At 41.0% G+C, this 25778-nt stretch overlaps 1 protein-coding gene across 3 annotated transcripts in view; it reads right to left on the reverse strand.

The window, feature by feature from the left end:
* sorcs1 (sortilin-related VPS10 domain containing receptor 1) overlaps nt 1-20682 on the reverse strand; it is a 159925-nt gene extending 139243 nt beyond the window's left edge. For all 3 annotated transcript variants that reach the window (XR_013077045.1, XM_076727426.1, XM_076727425.1), the window contains exon 1: nt 19851-20682. Coding sequence is in view for 2 of the 3 variants with exons in the window: in XM_076727426.1 (XP_076583541.1) it covers nt 19851-20567 (717 nt within the window). In the remaining variant the exon portion in view is untranslated. The remainder of the gene's footprint in view (nt 1-19850) is intronic.
* Nucleotides 20683-25778: the final 5096 nt, after the last annotated feature.

Raw genomic sequence — 25778 nt, forward strand, 5'->3', positions numbered from 1 at the left:
GACAGACTCACTGCTGGGTGGATGAATTAATTAGACCCCTGTATTCCTAGTGTCCAACAGGAAGATCTGAAATACTAATGAGCCTGATGTAGGCAGACACGGCAATCCAATCTATCATCCTGTCACCTGCACTTCACCTTTTTATATAAAACATATTATAACCAAAAAACAGCTTTTTTATTTTTTATTCTCAGGTGAAATCCAACTTTGTCCTTTTCAAATTGTTGCTATAGGGCCTTTATCTAGCTGATGATTTGAAGGCTTATTTTGAGATGAGTCTTTACTTCTTTCTTTTAATCTTCATTCCTAATTTCCCTCTTCCTTTTGAAGTACATTATATCATATTTAAAAAAAAAAAAATGTCTGTTGCTCTAATTCTCTGTTGATGATATATGCTATTTATGCCAACCCGAAACATCTTCTATAATTTACATTTTCACACTTTCATCACTACATCACTACAATTTCATCACTACAACAACAGTCATGTCCTACTCTTCTGCCGAGATTCTTCTTTCTCTTTTCACCTCTGGTCATGGGTACTGTGTGTGTGTGTGCTGCTTGCATTATAATCTTAAGTGTGTTGCTTTTTATAGTATCTTTTTTATTCTATTAATATTTTTATGCCATATACTTGTAATTATACATTACTTTTTCACCTTTCTCTATTCATCTCTACAGCTACACATGTCCTTGTGTGGCTGCAACACCTAAATTTCCCCTCTGGGGATGCTCTCATTAATAAATTGTAGCTGGTTCTACTTTGCCATTCTGCACTGACGATAGGTTGAGAGCAAAGAGCAGAATAGGAAAGTAGAAGGATTTGAATTTTGGTTAAAAAAAGAAGATTGGTAAGAGACTGACATGCCATTGTTTTTGTACTGAAGTTATTTCTGTGGTGTCTTCATTTATGGTATTTACTGACTGCAGGATTGGTGAGCTGTGAATAGTGTATATACATATGATTGCTTAATTAAAGAAGATACAGTTACAGTTGTGTTAAAAGTGACTGAGGGCTGTGTCATATTCATCACTCTGCTGCTCTGCTGCTGGACTGATAGAACTACTGCCATGTGAGCAGGTTATTCAAACCCCTTCAATATATTTGTGTATAAAACTATTTTTGTGAGAATGTACAGTATGCACTAACATGCTATGTATATGACTTTCTCTCTGTATGTTTCTGAGCTGTTAATAGCAGATGGATATTTTCTAAATGTGATCCAGTGCTGCTGCTGTAGCTGCCATGTCAACAGTCTCACTTTGCTGCTGTGTAATGGGCTTTGATGCCTGGGTGCTGGCTTCAAGAGCTGTGACAAGGGGAGCTGGGCCGATCAAAGCATCATCCGAGGGATACATGCTAAATCACATGGTAATGACAGGGGTGAGGTAAATGTATTTAGACATTAGCAGATGTGGCAGGTACTGTATCTCCAGATGTCTTCATCTGTCCCTAGTGTGTCTTTTCAAGGATGACTCTATACACAGATGGGGCCTGCCAAAGCGCAGGAAGTGATTTATTTTTTTTAGGCAAGTATCCTGGTTCATAAAACACATGGACACCTCTTGCAGGGCATTGCCAATGGCAGAAGAAAAGCTTAAGACTGTTCATGGAGAGCTGGTGCCAAAAGTCAGCAAGAATGTAGGACAGCTTGATCTGCCCACACCTTTTTGTACTGAACAATACCTAATTTATGAATTCACACCTGTTGACGAGATGTTTGTCTCACTTGTAAAATGTCTCGCATTTAGTTATTGCTGCAGCAGCTTTGTCATTTTGATTCCACAGATTTCTACAGTACAGAGGGCTCTTCAGCAGCCATCAGTCTTAAAGCTACAAGAAATGGAACAATCTGAGCAACAAAAGAACCCATGAAGCATTGTTCTTTGAAGATGCAACATCATTTTTATCCTCACATACCACAAAATGATAATATTCAGAGGGATTTAATGGGGCAGAGCAACACAAATTACTCAGTGACGATGTTATCAGGTACTGACACTCCTGGCTTTTAAAACACACGTTTGGACCTGCAGATTATTTTGCATGGAGAAGTGTCAACACATTTTCTGCAAAATTATTTAGCAAATGTTTTATTTATCTATTTATTTTAGTGTGCGTGCAAATTATACCATGATCTGTAGAACCAGAGATCAGTGACTATTATGGGTTGTCTGCATATCCTCAACAACTGAAACGATCCATTGCCCATGACTCCCAAAATTGCATACATTGCTGTTGGAGGGTACCAGCCACAGGCAGACCTTTGTGGAACTGGACGTTCATCCTCATGCATTTAACGCTGTATAATGGTTGCAGTTTGCTCATGTTTAGGCACCAAAAGTATGTCGATAGGTTAAGGAAGAGATCATGCGTTAGAATCTGTATGTTACTTTTACAAACACATTGTCATTTGAGTACTTGCTGTGACTTAAAATAGGTTAACATTGACTTTCAGTCTCACATGGCATACAGCAGCCTCTTGGGTGAAAGTCCTGTGTTTCTTTGACCCATCCATCCACTCCACCTTCCTCCAAATGTTGACTTTCTTGCTCTCTATACTATGTCACCTGACTTCCACCTTTGCTCCCATCATAATTACTTACAATAAACATAAATATGAGTGTAATACCCTGCTTCCACAGCTGACCTGACTGTTTTTCTGTCCAGGACAGAACAAAAAAGAATTATCTAAATATAATAATTGAATATTTTTGACCCTCGGTACCTGACTGATGTGTTGTGCATTTCTGCATCAAAACCAGACCACTTCATGTCTGTGTCGTGATTCAAACTAGTGGCGCTCCTTTAAATGTGAGACAGTGCCTCATAAATCATCTAAATCAGTAATGAATCTTTTAGATGTTGTTTGTACACCCATGGTCACAGAGCATGAACTATAACGGTGCACATTCACCAAAATGTAAAGAATAAAGGGAATCAGTTACCACAAACTGAATACATACAGTATGCACCCTATATTGATTGTCTTCGTATACTGTTTTGCAGTTACAAAACAAACAAATAAGATTTAAAAAAAATCAAAAAATCAAAAAAATCAATGTATTTAAATTTTATAGCAACAGCAGACTACAACACACACCAAAGCATGTTAACCAAAATGCTATTTTGGAATTTCAGTGCCAATTAGACATACCAACAAGACAGCAACATATATTTTCAAAGATTCAGCAGTTCTTTTCTAAAGCTGTCTGGTCTTCATAAAGCTGTTCTAGGACTGTGTTATATTTTTCACCTGTGAGCAGTTCCTCTCTTTCCTTACTGCAATGCATTGTGGAAATATGGTGTCAACCAGCAAGCTCAGAAACATGTTTTTCACACCTATCCTATGTGAACACACTTTATAATCAAAACCTGCTTAGAGCTGGTATGTAGTATGGATGTGGGACACCATGTGTGTCAAATTTATTCAACATACTAATTCTCTACAGTATATACTACATACTAATCTTTATTAGGTTACTGTTGCAGCAGGTAGTGTGCTAATAAAACGTCACAAACAGACATCAGTTTTTCAATGAAAAGAAGAAAAACAGTTTACATGGAGTGCTGCTCAGGTGTAAAAACAAACAAAGAGAATCGTTTTGGATATACTAAATGAAAGCTACGCAATACCCAGGTTTGAATCGAGGGAACTCCATTTCTCTCTGTTTCTGTAACTGCCCTTTATTTAGAAATTTTTATTTTCTCTTTTGCCTTTGTGTACTGAAAATTGAAGATGCTGTTTCTGTCTGTTGCTTCTGTTCCCTAAAGAAGGCCTTATGGCTGAAACATGGAAGCATGTGCTTACTTGTATTTTCAATTAATAACCAAGGCTTTTTGATACAATACCTCCTTGATCGCCTGAGGCTTCTTTACCGGCTCCAGACATCAGTTTTTCTTTGGGAACTCTTTCACCACCATGCACAATTTATTTATTTTTTTTATTTTTTTATTTCCGCTTTGAACTGCTCCTCCATTTCTTTGTGTATTGCATTGTGGGAGAATAGTGTGCCTTAACAGCAAACTCAAAAATCAGCCATATTTTGTATGCATTATTTTGTCACTTGTGTGAATATTTCTCATACTGAAAATCTGCTTAGAATTAGTATGGCGTACTTAATTTTCAAATCACCCAAAGCATGATGGGAAATGGATAAAATCCATCAAAACAGGTTGTTTTGTTTTACACTTGTCAAGTTTTTATTATTACATTAGATTACAAAGGCTCAGTATGGCCCATCAACATGGATGTTGTATCTCTGGAACAATGACTGTCTCCTCTGTCCATTCATATACAGATATTTCATGGGTTTGGAATTCCAGTGGACATACAGGTAGTGATGAAGTGATGAAAACTATTTCAATTTGCATACTTTTTTTTATTGCAAGATTTGTTGTATAAAGTGGAGTAAAACATATATAATATAAATGACATGCTGATTGGTGGCATTTATGGTAGCCCACCTCATTGTTCAAATAACAATATATGGCATCCCTAGCTAAAAATATGAACCTGTAGATAAAGGGAGTGGAATGCAAGTACACATCCCAGCCCACTATTTATAGCATTAATTTTCCTTTTCCGTCCATCCAACAGTATTAGCTCACAGAATTGATGTTACCTCCACAAAGTTGCTAAAGCTGTGAGTAGCTTCTCTTCCAGCAGTCAAGTCCATTCTGAGATTCAGCTGTACTGAATCTCTGCAATCTGCAGGGAATTATTACAACTCTAAGACTGCTCAGCCTCTTTACAAAGAGTTTCTGTCTGTCTCTGTATTATCTTTCCATCAACAAACATCATAATTACAGGATCAGCTTTAAGTGTCTATTTCTGGATTGTGTACTGTCACTTTCACATTACCAATTATAATTCATTGTGTTGATTTGCTGCACTAATGTGACATTATGCACTAAACAGAGGTGTTAACGGAGCTATTAGTCACACACTGAAATAAGCATTTTAAATGCCATGTGTTTGATGAATATACATTCATGTTTCATACGTTCTTAATTATAAGTAGGCTCACAACAAAGACCTAATAGGAGGTAATTATTTGTAACTTTTCTAATGACGCTGATAGATAAATTATGATTATTCAAAACAGGGGGCTTTATTCTCTACTGTTTGGCTGATCAATGTAATGTACTCTGTGGTTCTGCAGCAGCTGCTACATCACACACACACACATACACACTCATGCGCCCACAATGGATGCCCTAAACCAGCCCTTAACAACCTTGGCAGCTCACAGAGAAAAGAAACACTGTGTGAACTTCACCACCCAGCAAGATAAGAGAAAAATGAGAAATAATGAATTTCAGCACAAGTTCTTAACAGCATTGTTTGTATTGTACTTTTTCAAGCAGCAGCATTTGTACAAGGAAGCAGGAGAATGTATTGATCATGATGAAAAACATTGTGATACGGACTCATTAAACGATTTGTGAATTGCTACATTGGGTCATCTACGCATGCAGAGCCAGGAAGTGTGTGGGCCGTTGTAAAAGCAGAGAAAATGAACAAGGCTCAGTTGTTTTTACTTTTGAACATTAAGCATTCTCCGTGCACCATGTCAATTTCAAGAGCATGAGTGGGCAACACAAGGTCCCTGATTGAGTCTTATTTTGATACACACAGAAAGAGAACAGGAAAAAACTGTTTATCAAAAACAACAACTAGCATGTGTTGAAATGCAGAAACTGATCCATCGCTATTCTTCCTTGTGTTGTTTAGGGTCTTTCTGGGTTATTCCTAGCACTCTGTGTCTCCATGTTATATCAGACTTGGTCAATTAACTTGACCGGCCATCTCATCTGCTCCTCACAGTCAGTCTGCCTGGCTCTTGAAAAACACCTTTTTCATCTTCACTTTCAGACACATTGCCATGGTTTACAGATTGCCAGGGATTCAATTTGTGCCACAGAAATGTCCCATACAATTCTGAACCTGATCAGCGGGTGAGATGGGACTCTCTGCCTCCTGAAAGAAGACCTCTGACTGCCTTGCAATAGCTGTGAGAATCATCCTTGTCAATCTGAATTGCTACGAGGGGGAAGAGGTTTCAAAGGAAGCAGATAATATATAAACACCATGACCAGCAATTGAATCCTTGTGCCTCACACTGAAAATCTGCAGTCAGGGGGTATCAGCTATTTCACCATGAACCCCATCCGGCAAATCTGACTTTTTCAGATATTCCAAAGTAAATTTCACTCCTTGCTCTTACTTAATACTCTCTGTGTAGTGTATAAATTACGTTTGCTCCCCTAACTGTCACAAATGTCCAGACAAAATCTGATCTGTGAGTGTGCTCCACCTTGCAGCTCAGCCTCTAAGCTGCGCTTCAGTACTCTCGTAATAGTTTGCAGAGCTCCTCTCTCCCACAAACCCATCACCTCAATCACCATCACTCACATCAAAGTGTCAATCACGTCACAGAGCAGTAGGGCAGCTGCAGTAATGTCACCAGAAAATACAGTGCACTGATATTTGTGAAGAGATTATGCCAAGTACATGTGTTGTATCTAACTTGCACACAGATACAGTCACATGCAATATACAAGTTGTGGCTAAAGGTTATTTTTCATCTTGAATGCAGGAATAGCAGCCTTAGATGTGCTTTGCTCCAAAGCTAACAAATCTTCTTTCAAATGTTTTATTTCTCCTAGCTCCTATTAGCAAAAAGCAATGTATCTTATAAAATAGGAAATAGTTCAGGAAACCGTTCTCTAATATTATATGGCACACAACTACCTTTGTCGGTTCAAATGACTAATGACTTTGTGAACAGGAGGTTATATCTGCTTCAGTTCCAAATTCCTTTAGTAACGTGTCCAAAAATCAAGAGGAAACTCTTGGCTATTTGTTTTATTAGTGTCCTCGCTACAAATAGCTGGTACTGATTTATTGTTGAAGAAAATGCAATACATACATATGGTTCTTCATGAAAAGATCAATACCACCGTCATGTTCTGTGTTACGTATGGAGTTACAGCAAGGAGGTGGTTACCTTACCATAGCATAAAAAGGCACTGGAAGTAAGGTGATGTAGTATAAAGACCAATAAAGTCTGCATTTGGAAGAAGGTGACATGGATTGATGGGTCAAACAAACACGGGACTTCCACCCAGGAGGTTGCTGGTCGTGTCCCCTGTGAAACAGAAAGTCAACGTTGACCCATTTTAACTTGCATAATGTACTTAAGTTATGTCATGTACGTAACAGTACGGTACTTATTTTAACCCATGATCTTTTCCACAACCTAATCAAGTAATTTGGTGCTCAAACCTAACCAAGTACTTTTGGTTTCAGTTTCACAACTTAAACCCCATGAGGACAAAGATCCGGTATCACAAAGGTACACCTGTTACTGGTACTCTCTAATGGTGATATCTGTCATTTTAGGAGTCATGGGTAATCAACCTATTCATTCATTCAGGTATGAGGATGTTGGCAAAATCTAAGCATTTGTGCCTCCTAAATATGCCACAGACACTCTCACTTCTACTTTGTCCTCTTCCCTGGACTTTCTCGGTCCTCTCACGTCTTGGCAGGCAGCTCCAGCTCCGTGGTTGTCTGATTCAGTGCATGCTGACAGATCCACCATATGTGGTCTGAGGACCTCCTTACCTGTCAATGCCCACTCTCCTCTTTTCATCTCAACCACCTCATTAATAAATGTTTGAAAACAGGCTCTGAAGTCACCCTGTTCACATCCTGCCTCAAGGACTGCACTTACAGGGTAACTTGAAGAGATTCTGTGTCTGAACCTTGTTGCCTGAGTACTGAGGTCCCTCCAGGTTCTGTTCTGGGTCTAATTCTGTCTTTTCCCCAGTCTGAAACCCATGTGGCAGCTCAAATCTTGCTGTATCTGACTGACATCTCTTGTGTGTATGTCTAAAGACAACCTGAAGCTCAACCTTGACAAGACTGTTCTTCCATCTAGGAAAGGCCTCTCCTCTTGAGATCTCTGTGGTGTCCCAAGCTCAGACTGCAAGGAACTTGTGAGGATACGTCTATTCCTAACCAAGGAGGCGGCAAAGGATCTGGTCCAGGCTCTTGTTATCTTGTGTCTAGACATCTCCTCCTCTCACCTAGCTGGTGGCCCTGTTTGTACTATCCAATCTCTGCAGCTCATCTAGAATGCAGCAGCTCTGCTGGTCTTCAACCTGCCCAAGTTCTCAGACCCATCATTCATCCAGGACATGGTCAAACCATCCAAGCCTGTCCACTATGTCCTGCTATTGTCCAATGACTTGCTATTATTTCAGTATGAATGGGACCAAGGTACTGCTCAACAAAATCATGGCTGCGGTCAAGACAGCAGTAACTCTAAACATACTCCTTAGCAAACTCATCTGTTCATACTGCAGATTAGCATCCCCAAAACCCCTCTATCTCTCTTTTTTTAAAAAAAAAAAAAACAAAAAACAAAAAACATAGCACTTGCATGATTCTTGCAGTTTTGGGTTTGCACACGACATGGGTGAAAGCACTTACTGTAAGTTGCTTTGGATAAAAGCATCAGTTAAGTAACGTAATGTTAGGAGTGAGACAAAAATGTAAATAGGACTGCAAAGGGAGAGAGAACAAGGATTTCCATAAACCAGCCTCCTTCATGAGATACAGTAAATTGAAGGGGCAACAAATTGAGTGGGCTGTGAGAGAGCACAAGCAGAAATATCGTCATTGCATGCCTGAAAAAGAACTTAAGGGGGAGAAGCAGAAAGAAGAAGAAACAATAAGAACGATACTCCCAAGAGCATCTAAGAGCATTTACTGAAATAAAGTGTGCGTTCCTGAAGCCTCACAGGTTTGAGAGTACCCCAACATATGACCCAGAAAGTGAATATTTGTTTTGTCTAGAACCTGTCTACAGGAAGACTCTGACTACTCTAGAGACAGAGTTTTACAGCATATAACTTCAGACTAAATAATGACTTATTTGTGAGATTTTCACATGGCATTTTTGCTTCTAGAAAGAGAGAGGGACTGGGAACCTAGTTTGTTTATGGGCATATGCAGCCTGATGGCAAGTAAATGCTGCTCACTGGAGCGTGACACCGTCCGCCTGCCTGATCACTCCTAGGCACATACCCGAAGGATCACTTAGCCCACACAGTGGCTTCAGTTATGCTTGTTGCTTCAATGTGTCCTTTTTTTTTAAATTCTCTCCTCTCAGCAGGATTTGTTAAGTAACAGGTCTGACAGTACACAGATTATTCTGTACTTGTGTTGCAATTGGATGTTCACAAGGTGATTTGTAAGTTCACATAGTGATTTGTAGCATTACATGTAATGAATGTGGCTGAGATACAAGGTGCATGTGAGCAAAGTGGATGGTGATCAAGGAGAGAAGAGGAAGACAGACACATGGGCACAGATTTAAGAAACTAAAAGCAAGTCATTGAGAAAGTACATATGATGTTACCAAATCCAAGACCCACATGGTCACACCTTTGACTCAAGTGTGTTGGATAATGTAAACCTATTATCTATGATGGATAACTACGGTAACTCAGACTTGTCTTTTTTGGATTTTGTCATTTTTCCTCAATTTACAAAAAGGAAAAGATAAATTAAGGTGGAGAATCACCTGGATTTTCTACCCACATCCAAAACTCTGTTTGCTGTGAGAAGACTGAGGTTTACAATAGACAGGGACCCCTTGAAAGTGAAGAGAAAAAAGAAATATTAAGAAATAAAACCGAAAGATATTTGCAGAGTCTGTTGACTCAGTAATTACCAGTTTTATGAGTGTGACTAGAAGTGCAGTGCTCAACATAATTTCTAAATGGTACAATATAGAGGTTATTTTGGGGTTCTACTGAAATTTTCACTTCCCTTGTTGTTGGTAGCTTCAAGGTAAGACTTAGCTATGCTATTGCTTGTCGTCATGGTTATGTTAATGGCTTCTTTGGGGCAGTTTAATCACTATCAAAAATTGTTACCTATGTACTTGTTTGTTAGTGTGAAAAAAGAAAAAAAAAGATTTTTTTAATGGACCGGACTCCATCTCTATTCATTCTGCTTGAAATGGTTTAGTTTTAAGCACCACCAGGCAATTCGTAAATAAGAACCTTTTCTAAAAAAAGCATTGAAGCATTGAATGTAGCACACATGTCGCAGCTGATCACATCAATGCATCATGGCCTGTGTTCATTCTGTGAGTGTTCATTCATTCATTTTCTATACCCGCGTATCCCTTTCGGGGTTGTGGAGCCTATCCCAGCTAGCAATGGGCGAGAGGCGGGGTACACCCTGAACTGGTCGCCAGCCGATCGCAGGGCAACCTGATGTGGGAGGAAGCCGGAGTGCCTGGAGAGAACCCACGCATGCACAGGAAGGCCCTGCCCAACCCGGGGATCGAACCAGCGACCTCCTTGCTGTGAGGCACGCGCACTACCTGCTGAGTGTTGTGTTTTCCAAAAGAAATGGACAAACACTACACTACACTGCCTACATTAGTTTGTGAGGACACAGTCACAGTGATGATGTGTTGTGGTGAGTGAGCTAATAACCCTAACCCTCATTCAGAAGGAGATTTGTGAAGGAGTGCTTTGATGCTGCTGTGGAGCTGCTAGCACCAGACAAAATAAAATTGTGTCAGTTTGTCTGGAATAATTCACAGAGATGAAGGAAAACCAGACGTGGAAACTCAGTGATAGCAAGTGTGTGATCTTGCCTTCATGGTGGACATTACCATGCAGTTCGCAGAGCAGAACCTCAAGCTCCAGCAGCTTCTCAGCTCTCTGCTTTCAAATGTGAAAACATTTGATGTGGAATTAAAGCTGTGGAAAGTGCAGCTGGAAAGAGGGAACAGTGAGCATTTTCCTTGATTTGGAACCAGCTGATGTACCTTCAACACAAAATCACTCAGCTGCAAAGCAACAACCTACAAGTTTGAACAGCTTTTCAAAACTGACTCTGCTCCAAAGTGAGCAGATGAGCTGAACCCCCCCCCCCCCCCAATATTCAGCTCACCGCCACCAACGCCATCCCCCACTGCTCCTCCCAGCTCCCCATCCACATCACAAGACACTCAGCCCCCCTGCTCCAACACCTCTCCAGGTGAGGGATCAGCTCAGGAGGATAAAGACCAGGAAGGCTGCAGGATCAGATGGCCTCAGTCCCAGGTTCCTCAGATCCTGCTCTGATCAGCTGAGTGGGATCATAGGACATCTGTTTAACCTGAGCCTGAGACTGGGAAGGGTGCCACGCCTCTGGAAGACATCATGCATGGTACCTGTGCCAAAAAACCCCACATCCCAAGGACCCTAGCTGCTACATGCTGGTGGCCCTAACGTCCCACCCACAGAAGGCCCTGGAGCAGCTGGTCCTTGCCCACCTGCACCCCCTGGTGAGCTTGTCCATGGACCTGCTGCAGTTCGCGTACCAGCCTGGCATCGGAGTGAACGATGCCCTCATCTTCCTCCTCTATCGAGCTCTGTCTCACCTGGAGTTGCCTGGGAGCTCTGTTCAGGTCCTTTTCCTGGACCTCAGCAGTGCTTTCAACACCATCAGGCCGGCCATCCTGAGAAACAAGCTGGAGCTGGATAGTGCATTACCTCTCCAACCACCCACAGTATGTGAGGACATGGGACTGTTTGTCAGGGACTGTCCTCTGCAGTGTAGGGGCCCCCCAGGGAACGGTGCTGGCACTGTTCCTCTTCACCCTCTATACAGCTGACTTTTGCCACCTGCCACCTGCAGTTTTCTGATGACTCTGCCATTGGTGGCCTCATCACAGATGGGGACGACAGGTCATACAGAGAAGTCATCCAGGATTTTGTGGACTGGTGCCAGGACAACCACCTCCTGATTAATGCTGGAAAAACCAAGGAGCTGGTTGTGGACTTCCGTCGGCACCCATACTCTTCCCCATCACCAGTGAACATCCAGGGAAGGGACACTGAGATGGTGACATCTTATAAATACCTGGGTGTTCATCTGAACAACAAACTGGACTGGACTCATAACACCACTGCACTTTATAAAAAAGGACAGAGCAGACTCTATCTGCTCAGGAGGCTGAGGTCTTTTGGGGTGCATGGGGCACTCCCGAAGACCTCCTATGACTCTGGTGTAGCCTCTGCCATGTTTTACAGTGTAGTCTGCTGGGGGAGCAGCATCACAACAGCTGACAGGAAGAGGCTGGACAAACTCATCAGGAAGGCCAGCTCTGTCCTGGGATGCCCTCTGGAACTGGTGGAGGTGGTGGTGGAGAGGAGGATGACAGCCAAGCCACTGCACTGAGGAGCTCCATCAGTGACAGGATGCTACATCCAAAGTGTGTGAAGGTGCGGTATCGCGGGTCATTCCTTCCTGCAGCTGTCAGACTACACAACAAAAACTGCTGCAAGTAATCTGTGAATTATCTGTGCGATAATCTATGCAATCCAACCTGTACATAAAAGTCTGTAAATACTATTTATAATTTCTGTGTTACATTATCCGCTTTATTGGTGCTGCTGTAAACTGGAATTTCCCCTTGTGGGACTAATAAAGGAATATTGAATTGAATTGAATTGAATGTCATCATCATCGTCATCATCACTACCATCTGAGATAAGATGCCTCGCCAAAGAGAAGCAATTCCAACCATCACAAAGGTTATTGTGATATATGTTTTCACCCCCCCTCCCAAAATACCAAAGGGTGAGTAGTACTATCTTCTAACCTCACCACTTACTCCTGCAGCACAAATCTTGTACATTTAGCATACTTCTGTCCTAAACTGCATGTTTGATTTCTGCCATCTCGGATGAGTAGGTTGTAAATGTGTTCAATTTATAGCTCTTTCTACAAGTCCATGTGGCAATGACACCCATCAAATGTCTGAAAATGAGCAAATTATGAAGGCTTCATCATGTAGAGAGAATATCGCTGCACAGCAGAGACATGACTTTGGTGAAACAAATCTGGGGTTGGCAGTAAATTGAGCATTGCCATGGCTATAAGAACACACACACACAACCATATATTCCCTCAACACCTAGAGAGGTAGTGCCAGGCTGTCAACTCAGATAGCAGATGTGAGTGAGTTTCTTAAAGCACTTGTGAAGTGATCGACTCTGCATTAATTGGTGACAAAATCTTTTTATATATTACTTGTGTGTCTATGAGAGTAAAACCGAGACACCACTGTTGTCTCTGTGGAGTTTCATTTTAGAATTTACATGCTTCTATTTGCTTTTATTGGACATGTTCCAGCAGGACATGGCATATGTCTCCAGCAGCAATAAAGCTCAAGAGTAAACTTCTTAGACTGATAGACAGTATGTCAGCCTGAATCAATATGAGTGACAAAGCAAAGTACTCAATGCCTGACATTTCCTCATGTAAATAATACTGTTCTGGTACATGTTGTACATCCATCTGAGCAATATGCCACCGGCCCCATGGTGAGACTGTTCTTGGTAACCTTTTTCTCAGAATCTCAGTGCTGCTCTGCCAGTGCCAAGACCTCAGCGGGTATATGTTTGATCAGTCTTATTTCTCTCTCTGTTTCCATAACTGCAGATAGGAGCTTCAAGGTGCCTTTATTTTCTGGACCACTCCAGTAATTACATATCGAATAAGTGAGTTTTGCTGCTTTTTCACAGCTTCAATGACGTGGTACGACATGGGATTAATTACAGCCACACGGAAATTTTTGACTTTGGAGCTCCTCTGTGGTAGTATGAAAAACATGTTGTGGCAGACAGCAATATACACCAATACCCTCCATGGATCCCACCAGAGACTTAAAACAACACATAGACAATTTACACAAGGATTGTGTAATATTCCACAAATTTACACCATCATCAGAATCAACTGAAACCGTCTTTACTCAACGTATTGTAGCCTGTAATTGTGTACAGGTTCAAACTGTGTAATAGTATGGTTAAATGAGGTTTGCTCAGAGTATCAAGCTTAAGAGAACATTATTTTCTTTGTGTTTAAGTATTAATCATTCCCAAGGTATAAGACAAAGCTAAAAAATAGCATCTTAGTTTTCTAACTCCTGCTGTGAGAAAAGAAAAGTGAACAACTCCATTCTCTCTGGCTGTTTCTGAAACTGAGGGCCATAAATGTTACATGACACTGATGCTCCAAGCTGTCCTGGTTCACTGCCTCCAATCTAAGCTACACACCCATACGAGTTTAAACCATTCTTAAAGTGCTAGCAAGTTGTGAATACATTACTGAAACAGCCTCTTAACCTGCTTATAATTTACCATATTAACCTCGATTATCGAGAATCACCCTTTTTCTTGAGACTCCATTTTGGATTTTTTGAAGATCAAATCTTGCTTTTAGAAAGAAAAGATTTAAATCTTACCAGCATACACCAGCAACACATTGAAAAAGACAAGACGGGCTGATATGCAGTCAGTAATTTGAGTGAATGACACCTTGTCAATACATGTTATAGGCAATGTTCCTACATACTGCCACTTGCTGTACCGGAGGGGAATGCAGCAAACTAGCATCATCATCAAACAGGTGATTATGCCTCCTATCAGGAGGGAAGTGTAAAATGTGGAAGAATCCCAGAGCAAATGAGAGGGTTAACAGGTCTGTACACTTGTTTGAATGAAAATAATTAAAATGCAGCCTACTGGTAGATCTATTTCTAATATATTTTAAGAATCTAAAAGTGAAAAATAGAACCAGAGATTATATTTTGTAATTAGACTCTGATCAACATTAAAATTAGAATCATTCTCCTCCTCAATTCTTAGTTTATTTGGCCTACTTTCAACACTCTGAAAATGATGGTGGGTTATCTGGCATTAGCATTAGTGCTTTTTGAAGGTGGCTGTGAGCTCAGCTTTTAAGCATCATATGAATCTTGGAATGAATTTGTTGATATCCAACATGTCATGCTATCTTACTGGAAAACAGGCTAAGTGTTCCTCCAAAGTTGAACCATCATTACCGCAAGGTCTGTGACATCTCAATGTCAAAGGACTGCTTACAATAACTTCTAATAACCACTTCATGAGCTCACCTCATCTCTGTGACAAATGAGGGACCTGCTGCTGTTCTCAGTGGCTGTTTCTGAAACTGAGGGCCATGTGTGTCATGTTCAGCTTCGCTAGGTTTGTATGATGCTGATTAATTCATGTTATACAAGCTAAATTCCTGGCTGACTGCCTTCAAACTAAGTAGCTTCTGATACGAGCTTAAACCACTCCTAAACTGTGTGAGTTGTTCTCACCTTTCGTTTGAAAGAAATTAGTCAAAAGCTGTTTTCCCTTAGTTTGCCTTCTTTCTCTTTCCTTTTTTTCCTATCTTTTTTTCTTATCTCTTGGTGCTCCATCATTTAGCGATGACTCCTAGTGCAGAGCACAATCTGAGTTCTCAACAATTACTTTGAAGAGTACAATGTTGCCACAATTGAGAGAGCTGATGACATAACTTGCAATAAACCATTTTCCAAAACTAAGTAATAAGCATGTTTAGGATAATACAGTCAGAGAGGAAGTGCTGCCTTGCTGGCAAAACTGAGGACAAAGTCAGCCTGCTCATGCTACACAATAAGAGTTTAAGAGCTTGTTCCACAAATCTGTCTAGAAAGCAAATAATCCCAGGAAATATTGTTATATACCAAAAGTGACCTTTTTATGGATGATTGTATTTTAAAACTCAAAAAAAGGAGATAATGTTATGCATTTTGATCAATCAATTGACAGCCAAACATGTCAGAAGTATGTTGCATGTTGCACTATTGAGTGATTTTATCATTATTGTGCATCATTATGAAAATGTATAACCCGTTTTTTGTTTGTTTGTTTTTTTGTTTTTTTGTTTTTTTTACTGTTGTATCTTTATTTATTCTATTATGTTGAGAGTCAATTTAGCCTGTAGTTTGGGAATAAAAAAAAAAAAAAAAAATCCCTTGTAATCATGGATAACAGTTGATTATGTAAAACACAGAAACAGAGTTGTTATTTTATCAAATATTAAAATCTTAATTTGTGACGAAATATTCAGTTACATGAAATGTTGTATCCTTAAAAAAAAAACTGTTTGACAGTGCTGGTATTGAATGAGATGCATGTCTCAACTGCAGAGGGACTCATTCTTTAGATCTTTCCTTACCACCACTACAGAGCTGTCCACCTACACAGCTCAATGCACAAGTTCACACCAGTTCTCCGAGAGCTATCAAATGTCTTTCTAGACAACGCAGGGAAATCAGTAACTGAAGCAGACAGATGCAAAGGAAAGGCTGAGAGGAAGTGGATACTACGACAAAAGAAATTCCAACCAAATTACAAGTAAATTCTGGTATAAAACTGATAAAGCAGTGAGTTTCAGGTCACATTGGGTGAGTCGTTTTTGGAGAAGGTTAAGCTTTGGCTCAATGCTGAATGTGGTACAAAACTTGGGTCATGATCAGATCATGGATTTTGCCCAAAGTAAGGCTTAAACCAAGAACACAACACACTTTTTTTCTCCTTTTAAACAGTGTTGCTTATATTTACATATATTTACGTACATATACAAATGTATGTAAGTACACAGAGTAAGGGGTAAAACATACTCACTACAGTCTGCATCTCTTACAATACCATTTTGCCATCATGTGCTAAATTCAGAACAGTCCATTCAGCTGCCGTGTGTGTATTTTTACTAATAATACATGCTTTCCCTGTTTTTGCTGTACAAAGCTTCAGCATGAGTCATAATTATAACCTCCAATCCAATCTGACATACAGGCTTCCAGTGATGTGAGACGGTTAAAAGACAAGCTTTATAAATGCCTTAAAGGTTAAATATTAAGAGCAGCGAAGCCCTTATCTGTATCCTTTTCACTTTAGCTCTGTGGCATGCTGTTGACTCATCTGTTTATTTATACAGCAGCTCAGATTGTAAAGACAGAGGACGTCTGTTCCTGCTTATAGCAACAACTCTACATTTTTAATGTCGGATCCTCTATTCTCGCACGGCCTCCAGTAAGTTGTCTGCGTCAACTGAAAGAATAGGGGCAAATTGTTTCATAGTTACACAAGTAACATTTATTCATATCACAAAATCAAACATGGCTGCTAAATAGTAATGGCTCATTTGTTTTGAGGGTAAACACAAATTGGCAGAAGCAGAATAGCAAAAATGGAAAGAATCCTGTTTCTGACATTTTCAGGACTTTTTTTTTTTTTTTCGCCTTCACTGTAAGGTCACTTTTTGTCATGAGCCACAGTAGTTTGTCAAGCCCACAGAAACACCTGAGGCGCAGGATGGAATTTCAGTCAGAAGCGAAGTGGAGGGCATGGGAGCTGGTGATACGTGTTTGACTGTAATTGGTTTTGTTACAGACAGGGCTAAGTGGTGTGGGTGGAACAGCGAGCTGTGCAGTTGTGGAACCGTCAGGACACTGACTCATGGAAAGCCCAGTTTGAGGATAAACGCTCACTTTTTCCTTCCAGGATGGCAGATTTTGTTGGATAAAAGACAATTTTAGGCGTTTTATTGCCTTTGATTCTCAGTCCATGCTAATTATATTTTGACTCTGAAGTAGAAGCAGTCGTGTTGAGATATCAGTCCTTGCAGCAAATGAATACATTTGAACTGTGCTCCAGTGCTTTTTTGGGTTAAGCTGCCTGAAGACATTCTTCTTCCCGTGTTAATTAAAGTTAAAAGCAACAATCTAAAATTGCATTTAGGCTTAGATTATCTCTTGGGATACAACATAAAGAATGTTTGTATAGGTTCAAATTAATGCTGAGATTCAACACAAGACGGTTTCTCTTTCTCTCCCACATCTAGTAAGAAAATGCTGCATTAAAGGCAGCTGATAAAACCTGTAGTAAAATGCATTGTAACGTGGATGGCACTGAGCAGAATGGCACATCCAGCAGCACTGCCCGTTATATTGTAGAGGTAGATTCACTGCACATTAATGCTCCAAGGAGACAAGCTGTTCAGGGACTCCAGCAAAGATTTCTGAAAAACCGAAGTGTTTGTTCTCAAAAAATTCCGACATTCTCTGACATTTGCTCCTTTTCTTCAATGTTGTATTATTATTTACATTGAAGTGGAAGACATCTTAAGAGAATCCAGGAGCTGTGACGCCGTAGATGTGACAGAAGACAGCACGAGTGCCTGGAAGAGCTGAACTCAGGCGAGGGACATGTTTGACACTGTCATCGCCTGGACAGTGACACTTCAGAAAATGCTCACTATTTGTGTTGTGGACATTCATTAATTAGAGAACCTTACCTCAAAATTTTGCCTTACCAGTGTTGATATGACAATTTCAGTTTCAGTTCTGATACTAAAACAATACTTTAAAAACCATTTGTGAAACCAGCCGTCGATTTATTGATCGTCATAAAAAATTCTCTGCAACAATTTTGATAACAGATTAATAGTTTCAGTCATTTTTCACACATATGTAAAACATTCCACAGACTCTATTGTAAGGATTTGCTCTACTTGTAAACTGAATATCTGCAATTTAGGCTGGTGAATGGACAAAAAAAAAGTTAAATTAAATATCACACTGGGCTCTGACAAATTACAATTAGCATTTTTTCACTATTCTTGACCTTTCATTAATGACATAATTAATTGATGACTTGAACAAATAATAAGTAGTTGAAAATGCCTACAGTATTTTTCTCAATACTTTTCTTTGAGAAGTATGAGCATGTGTTTTTTTTTCTGACAAACCATCTTTTTCTTTTATTAAAAAAAATGAAAATAAATAAATAAACATGTGTCCAGAGATTTGATGTCAGCTTTTTGCACATAATGGTGATCTAAAGCAACAAGGTGTTACATACACAGGTAGGTACCAAAAAAGCACAGAGGTTTGATAGTCAGCCCTGCTGCTGGTCATCTGATTTGGATATGTGCTCCACCCTTGTCAGACTCAAATGTAAAGCAAGTAACTGATCTTATTACCTGCTATAGTCTGGAGCACCTTTAAGGTCCTTGCTGCCTGATGAAGAACTGCTTCACTGATCTGATCTTCTCATTCCTGCTATTACATGGCAGGATCTAATGCCAACAAGTGAAGAGGCTAAGAAAAGAGGCTGCTCTGCAGCTTCAAAGTTTGTGGGCACTTTAGGCCTGTGGCTCAGGAAACCTGGCTTCAGAAAAGGAAGGAGGAGGGCTGAAATTGCTTAACCTCTCCCTAAACCTTCAGAGCTACTTGAAAATCCTGCCCTCTGGTCAGAGATGCTCCCTGCTCAACAGGAACAGCTTTCACCCGACATCAATTCAGCTGCTCAGACTGAAGAAGCTGCTGAGATAAAGCCTCTCTCTCTTTCTCTCTCTCTCTCTCACTCCTCTACTACAGGCTACACTGTCCCTCTACAACTTAAATGAAAGACCTCATCGTACCAAAAGTGCATGCATTTGTCAAGCTGAAATTTCATCTGTAATCAAAGTGTTGTGGCTTAAATAATCTCAGTTCAATAGAAATGGAAAAACACCACCATCTGAATGCCATTCTATACCAAGTTCATTATGCACTGAAACCCAAGCATTCAATCTTGGGTTGAAACATAGATGTGAAGGTGTTTAGTGAAAGACAGATGTCTGGCAGCAGTTTCATCTCATAACTTGGAGTTGACAATTTAATTAAAGAAGTGTGCTGCTCTTTTGGGCTCGCTCTCCGTTTCTTCTGCTTGCACACATACACGCGAGCGCACGCACACACACACACACACACACACACACACACACACACACACACACACACATTCATCTTAAACGAAGATTTACTTCCTCTCCCTCGAGGATAATGTGTGCGCACCTGACGGCTATCATGAGCGCACATCTCCCTCCTCTGTGGATTCGCGCATACGCCCAGTGATGCTTAAAGCGGACATAAGAATAACTTACACTGCTGTTCTGGCCGGACCAGTGCACCATAGCCTGGTTGTGAGATGAATCCCCGGTTAAGGCGAACGTTGAACTGTTAAGTTTTAGCTCCTCCTGCCTTGGACCGGCGGCTCTCCGCTCCTCTCCGCCCCAGCGCAATTCAGAGCGCGTCACTCTGCGTCCAGCCGCCGAGCTCATGCCCTCTGCCGGGTCTTCACTCTGGGTGGAAAGCAGCAGTCTCGCTTTATCGTCATCACTGTTCCTTCTGGCGCGCTTTCTGTACCTGGAGGCAGAGGTAAAACCTGCACCACCGCTGCTCTTCTGCTGACCACTCATGTTGACATGAGAAACTTTCATCTTGGCAAACTCGCTCTCACCAATGTCGCCTTTTGCGCGCAAGTTGTCAGTATTCCGTTTCAGCCTTGGCTCCGTGTGTCCCGCCCGTTCAGGAGCGCATTCAGCGGACCCTGATGCGCAACGGAGCCGCCGACTTTCGGCACTTGCAGCCTCGGATCTCCTTGCCGGGTCTCCGCGTCCAAAAACTTCTCCCTTTAATCCTGTTGCGGATTCACTTGTGTCGAATTTCAGCAGTAATTCCTGTGCACGCCACTTATTTCCAGGCTGGCATGACCTGCAAGTTATTTCAGCTTTAGCTGCATGAAATAAACAGAGCATCATCAATAGCAGAAACCAAAGCGCACTGTGCCACTTCGGACAAAATATGACCCCCCTCTCCATTGCTGGCGGCAGAGAAAGATGCTGTGGATGCAAGGAGTCCTTTTCCGCGCTCTTCTCTTTGCCTTTTCGGAGACTGAATTGCCGCTCGGCGGTGGAAGGGGAACTGCTGCGCAAGTTGTGGCGTTGCTCAAATGCAGTGTTGAAAAAGTGCGGCTGAGTCTAAGTGGTCCAAGTTGAAGGATTTGATCAAATGAAGCCCTCCACGCATGGGGGAGGAGCTGAGGAGCCAGACGGAGAGATGGAGGATAATGTTGAACTGTCTTTCTCCATATTTGTTATTTTCTACCATATGGTCGGCTATAATTAAAACAGTCCGTATAACAGTCGTTTTGTTGTGCTTCTCTTTTATTTCTCCTCACAGCCACATTTTCAGAGAAGCTATTCCTGGTAGTTTTTCTCCTGATGCAGATTTTATCACCAGCCTGCCCTCAGGGAAAGTAAATCGCTTAATTTAGCAAATGAAACTGTTCTTTTTTGCCTATGATGAACCTGTTTCGATTCAGTCCTTTCAAGTCTCAACAGGGGTTTCCGGTAATTGTACATATTAATATGTTTCCAATTAAGTGCAGTGTCAGGGTTGGTTGCTTCTATGACTTATTAAACAGGAATAAAGAATTCAACAGCCCACAAAGGAACATGAGATTTTTGCACAACACAGCTCGCATGCATTTTAAAACTGATCTTTCATCCCTGCAGGATAATACTTTGAGTTATTTTTGTGTATGCACCAGACCGACTGAGGGCAAGCCAGGAAATCACCTGTAAGGTGAAACATACACTCTGGATGAAGAATATTTAAATGCTTTGCAAAAGAAGGAAAAGACATCATGTTTAAGTATATACCAAGAAGAAACCAGAAACCGTCTTCACTGACAGGAGTGTTACACTAGTTTAAACAACAAGGCTGGAAGTTCTGATTTCGGCCCTGCAGCTCTCCATGTCTAATGACTGGGGCTTATGATGATTGCTGATGAGCACTTAGTAGCGCAAAGGGATATACAAATGGCCACAGACAACTACAACAGCTGGTTGCTTTCTAGTTCACAGCAGAGGATGCTGCCATGAGGGAGTAAAATTGGCAGATTGTGCCTGGAGAGGTGATTCATTTTACCACATGGAAATATAAGATTAAAGAGTCAAGGATTATAGAATTACAGTGTCACGTTAAAACCTATTTAGACTAATGTTTCCTCCCAACACATGTTGCATCGTGTGTTCTGGACAAGAGAGCCGAATATAAACACATTCGTTTAAAGACAGTCATATGCTGATAATGACCCATCTGTGGTGATTACAGCTCGATACTGCTCATTCCACCACATTCATTCTCCTTCTGTTGTTAGAGCACAGAACTATTTCCTGAGGACAAGTCTACCTAATCCCATTTTTATCTCTATATCAATCATAAGGTAATTTAATTGTTTGCTTGTTTTTAGTTGTTTAGTTTAGACACTATGTGAACTGCATGCAAATTACTTTGTTTTTGTAGTTGGTTTTCAATTCTGAGTGTGGGGTCACCTGGAACATCCTCATTTGTGTGTTTAAATGGTCAGTTTGTGAACATCACAAACAATATTCCATAGATTTCCTTTAATTGTACAATGTGTAACTTTGAGGAAAACCTTTGTTATTAATGACACTGGTGGCCGTTAAGTGAACTGCCTCATGTTAGCTCCACGATAGCAACTAGCTTTTCGTTTGCAAATTATTGTGACAGCTGACATTGCGAAGCAGCCAACACCAGGTCCATTCCACGTAGCTAAGTGACAGCTAGCTGGCTAACTTTAGCTTAGCTTAGGTTACAGTTAGCTTGTTGGCTATCCCTGTATTTCTTTGCTCTCACTAAGTGGGAGACCGTCATTGGTTATAATGTCACAGCTTAGCTTGGCACTCTCCCATCATTTACTGTTGGCTAAAAATTGAGGTAATTTGGAAATAGAACCTTCATTACAAACATTTTCCAACAAAGAACATTGATAAGCTGATATTTCAATTTTAAAATGTCCCGCTCGTTAGGCCTATGTAAAACAACAACAACAAAAACACAAATCTCACTTATCCATATCAAGATAGTTCATTTATGTTATGGCATGGTGGTACAATGTCAATGTCTGTATGTGCCTCAGCAATCCTTTCAGTCAGGCTACAGATTACACGTAATTTTTCTTGCAATTCCCAGTTTGTTGCTTCAAAAAAAACCATATTTGATCTGAGTCTGCTCAGATCCATTTGGGTACTGCTTACTTACACACAGTCCTACCTGATCTGATTCAACTTCGTTTATGGGTTGGTTTGGGCTGGAAATGGGACCTGGGACAGTCTCCTGCCTCTTACTGCACTGTTACGGCTACATACAGTGACCTTAAAAGTATCTGCATGACTAGACACCACTAAAGGTAAGAGAGAGAAAATATGTTTTTTCATAATGTGAGTGAAACGACCCTTTAAATTACACTTTTAAACTGAAGTCTGATTACACCCTCCTTTTTTTGGAGGGCGGAGGGATCCTCCCCAGCAATGTCTGACCAGAGACGTTAAAGATGATAAGTGTCGCCTCTCCTCATAGCACACAGCATTAAGCAGACATATTGTATTGGATTAATGGTGCTGCAATGGACAGGGCCCATATGGCTCGCAGACACTTATCAACCAGTTCTCTGTTGTGTTCTGTGTGTGTGTGTCTGTGTGTGTGTGTCTGTGTGTGTGTGTCTGTGTGTGTGTGTGTGTGAGAGAGAGAGAGAGAAAGAGAGAGTGTGTGCGTGTCCAATGGTAACACACCGCATCATCTCCTGTCCCCGCCTGGACTCACCATCCATTCACAGGGAATCGATGTCCTGCCAATAGCAGAAATGGATTTTTGAGGATGTTGCAGAAGGCAATATGCAGGCCTGAGTTGTCTGTTTTGTATGTACCCCCTCAGACTGCGAATCTACAACAAGGTGTTAAGCTTCAGAAATCTGAGGAAAATGTTCTTGTATACACAAGTGAGGGCAGAGAATATGCCCTCCGGCTGAAATGTAACATAGTAAAGAGAGCATGATTGAAAGCCTTTCCAGAGGCAGGTGCGGCCTCACATTTGGTCTTTTATACTTGCATGCTTCCAACATATGTTTATTGACATCTTAAAAAGTGCTATTACAGTCTGTAGCTTGTCTGGCTTTTCAGATAAACACTATATGTAAAAAATACCCTCTAAACTCACAGTCCTCGTAGCGCCTTCTTTCAAAGCTTTCACATTATTTCAGTCATTCGATCGAAGCATGACACTGACTCATAAAGTCTCTTTTCACAACTTTTTACAACATTGTTCCCCCTCTCTTGCTCAGCTCCCAGGGCTACGCTCAGCCCAGTAAAAGCTTTAGAGCATTAACACAAACAAGACTTGGACTCAGTGGAACAAACAGCGACATGCTCTTTTTTTTCCCGAGCCAAAACATTCCCCTTTCTAACAAGAGTCAGAGACAAAAGAAGCCCAATAAATGTTGAAGCAAAAGCTCAGGTTTTAAAGGTTCTAGGTGAACAAGTGAGAGTTGAAAAGAGGAAGGAAGTCAAAAAAAAAAAAAAAAACAGGAGGCGAGCAAGAAAGAGAAGAAGGGGAGGGGGGATTAAGTAAATGGCTCTTTTATATTCCCTGTGTTCGACTCAAATGGAAAGTTACTCATGATAAATAAGTTTCCCAGTAACATATACTCTATTGGTATTCACTCACAGCAGAGAGCAGACATGGGGTCAGGAACAATCAGTTTGCCGTGGGCTCATGCAGAGGGGTTCAACATCTGAGTTCAGCATCTTTCAATTTCCAACAATTTTTGGCATGTTTGTGTCTCAGCCTGCCATTAATTGCAAAACCATCCACCCATAACAATATGAGTTTGTGAGATATAGACTGCAGCCTGAATCAAAGCCAGTCCTTCACCAGGCAAAAAAAAAAAAAAAAACAGCCTACAGAAATAGACCAGTGGTTAGTTAGGATTCCATTTCCAATTCATGAATGGAATTTCAAGCAGTGTCCCAAATTGGCTGAGCTGGACCGCAGCTCTGCTCTGTATTGTCATGGCATTTGAAAAGCAGTAATTGGATAATCCATTAAGATGCTGATGAAACCCCAAACTTATGCCAGTGAGTGATCTCCCAACTGACTGCGGATGTCATCTCGAACAACAGCCTCCATGACGTACAGTAACCTTGGCACTGTCAATCTAGCTGCTCAGTGCATAAACATCCTTTGAGAAACTCGTCCTGTGCAGCACTTTCAAGCTCACTTCTTCTCTATAGAGATTACTTGCTAGCAAATAGTGGCTCTTATTTATTCCCCTCACACTGGACTTTATCTTCGAGCAATTTATGCCCCACTGCCCACTTTCCATTGGTAAGGTTCTGCCCAAGGCTCAATCCTTATTGCACTCCCTTTAATTCAGTTAATGCAAATATAATAGCCACAAATTGATGTTTTCTTGCAATACACCAAATAGGCCAATGAAGCAGCTACTGTGGCTTGTCGAAGTTGTAATTGTCAGTGAACAACAGAGGAAGAAGGAAGGATTTCTCTGTCTATTGAAGGAGGCATTTCACTACACAGTGACTTCATTCATGCGGTTTAGGAAATGTGCATATTTCACACACAAAGCCAGCTCTCACTAGCAGCATTCAGCTTCTTCTGAGATGTGTTCTGCCCTCCTAGAAATTCCCCCTTTTCAACATCCTGCTGGGGTGAAATAGCTCTCTCATAAAGCGCTGGTGATTGGACACATAATCAGCTGTGCTTCTAATATTCAGAGCAGACCTGAATCCAGCTGCTGTTTATTTGCAAGGTGTTGTTCAGCCACAGATAAGCAATTAGCTCATATTCATCAGACTGGCTTTTCTTTTCCTCAAGAAGAATACAAACAGAGAGGTGGGAAGCACAATTTATGGGACTGTCACCGTGGTTTCCTGCTAACATCTTGAGTTGTCAGATCAACACCAGCCATAAGAGAGGGGGGAAAAGTTTTGGAGAGCTAGGTAAAGAGAGAGAACATGATCTGTCTTAATCCATTTGAAAGGCCAAATGAGTGACTGCTTTAAAAGCTTGCCTGCCGGGGCTGAAATATTAATATTTGCTGCTCAGGAACATTACCAGTATCCTCGGAGTGAGGCAACGATAATTATTAATGAATCTCATTTTCAGACCACTGTGCTCGATGTTCAAAGTGCCTGCGACCTTCAGAGGGA

This window comes from Chaetodon auriga, chromosome 4 (genome assembly GCF_051107435.1).
Source record: "Chaetodon auriga isolate fChaAug3 chromosome 4, fChaAug3.hap1, whole genome shotgun sequence".
Classification (NCBI taxonomy): Eukaryota; Metazoa; Chordata; class Actinopteri; order Chaetodontiformes; family Chaetodontidae; genus Chaetodon; species Chaetodon auriga.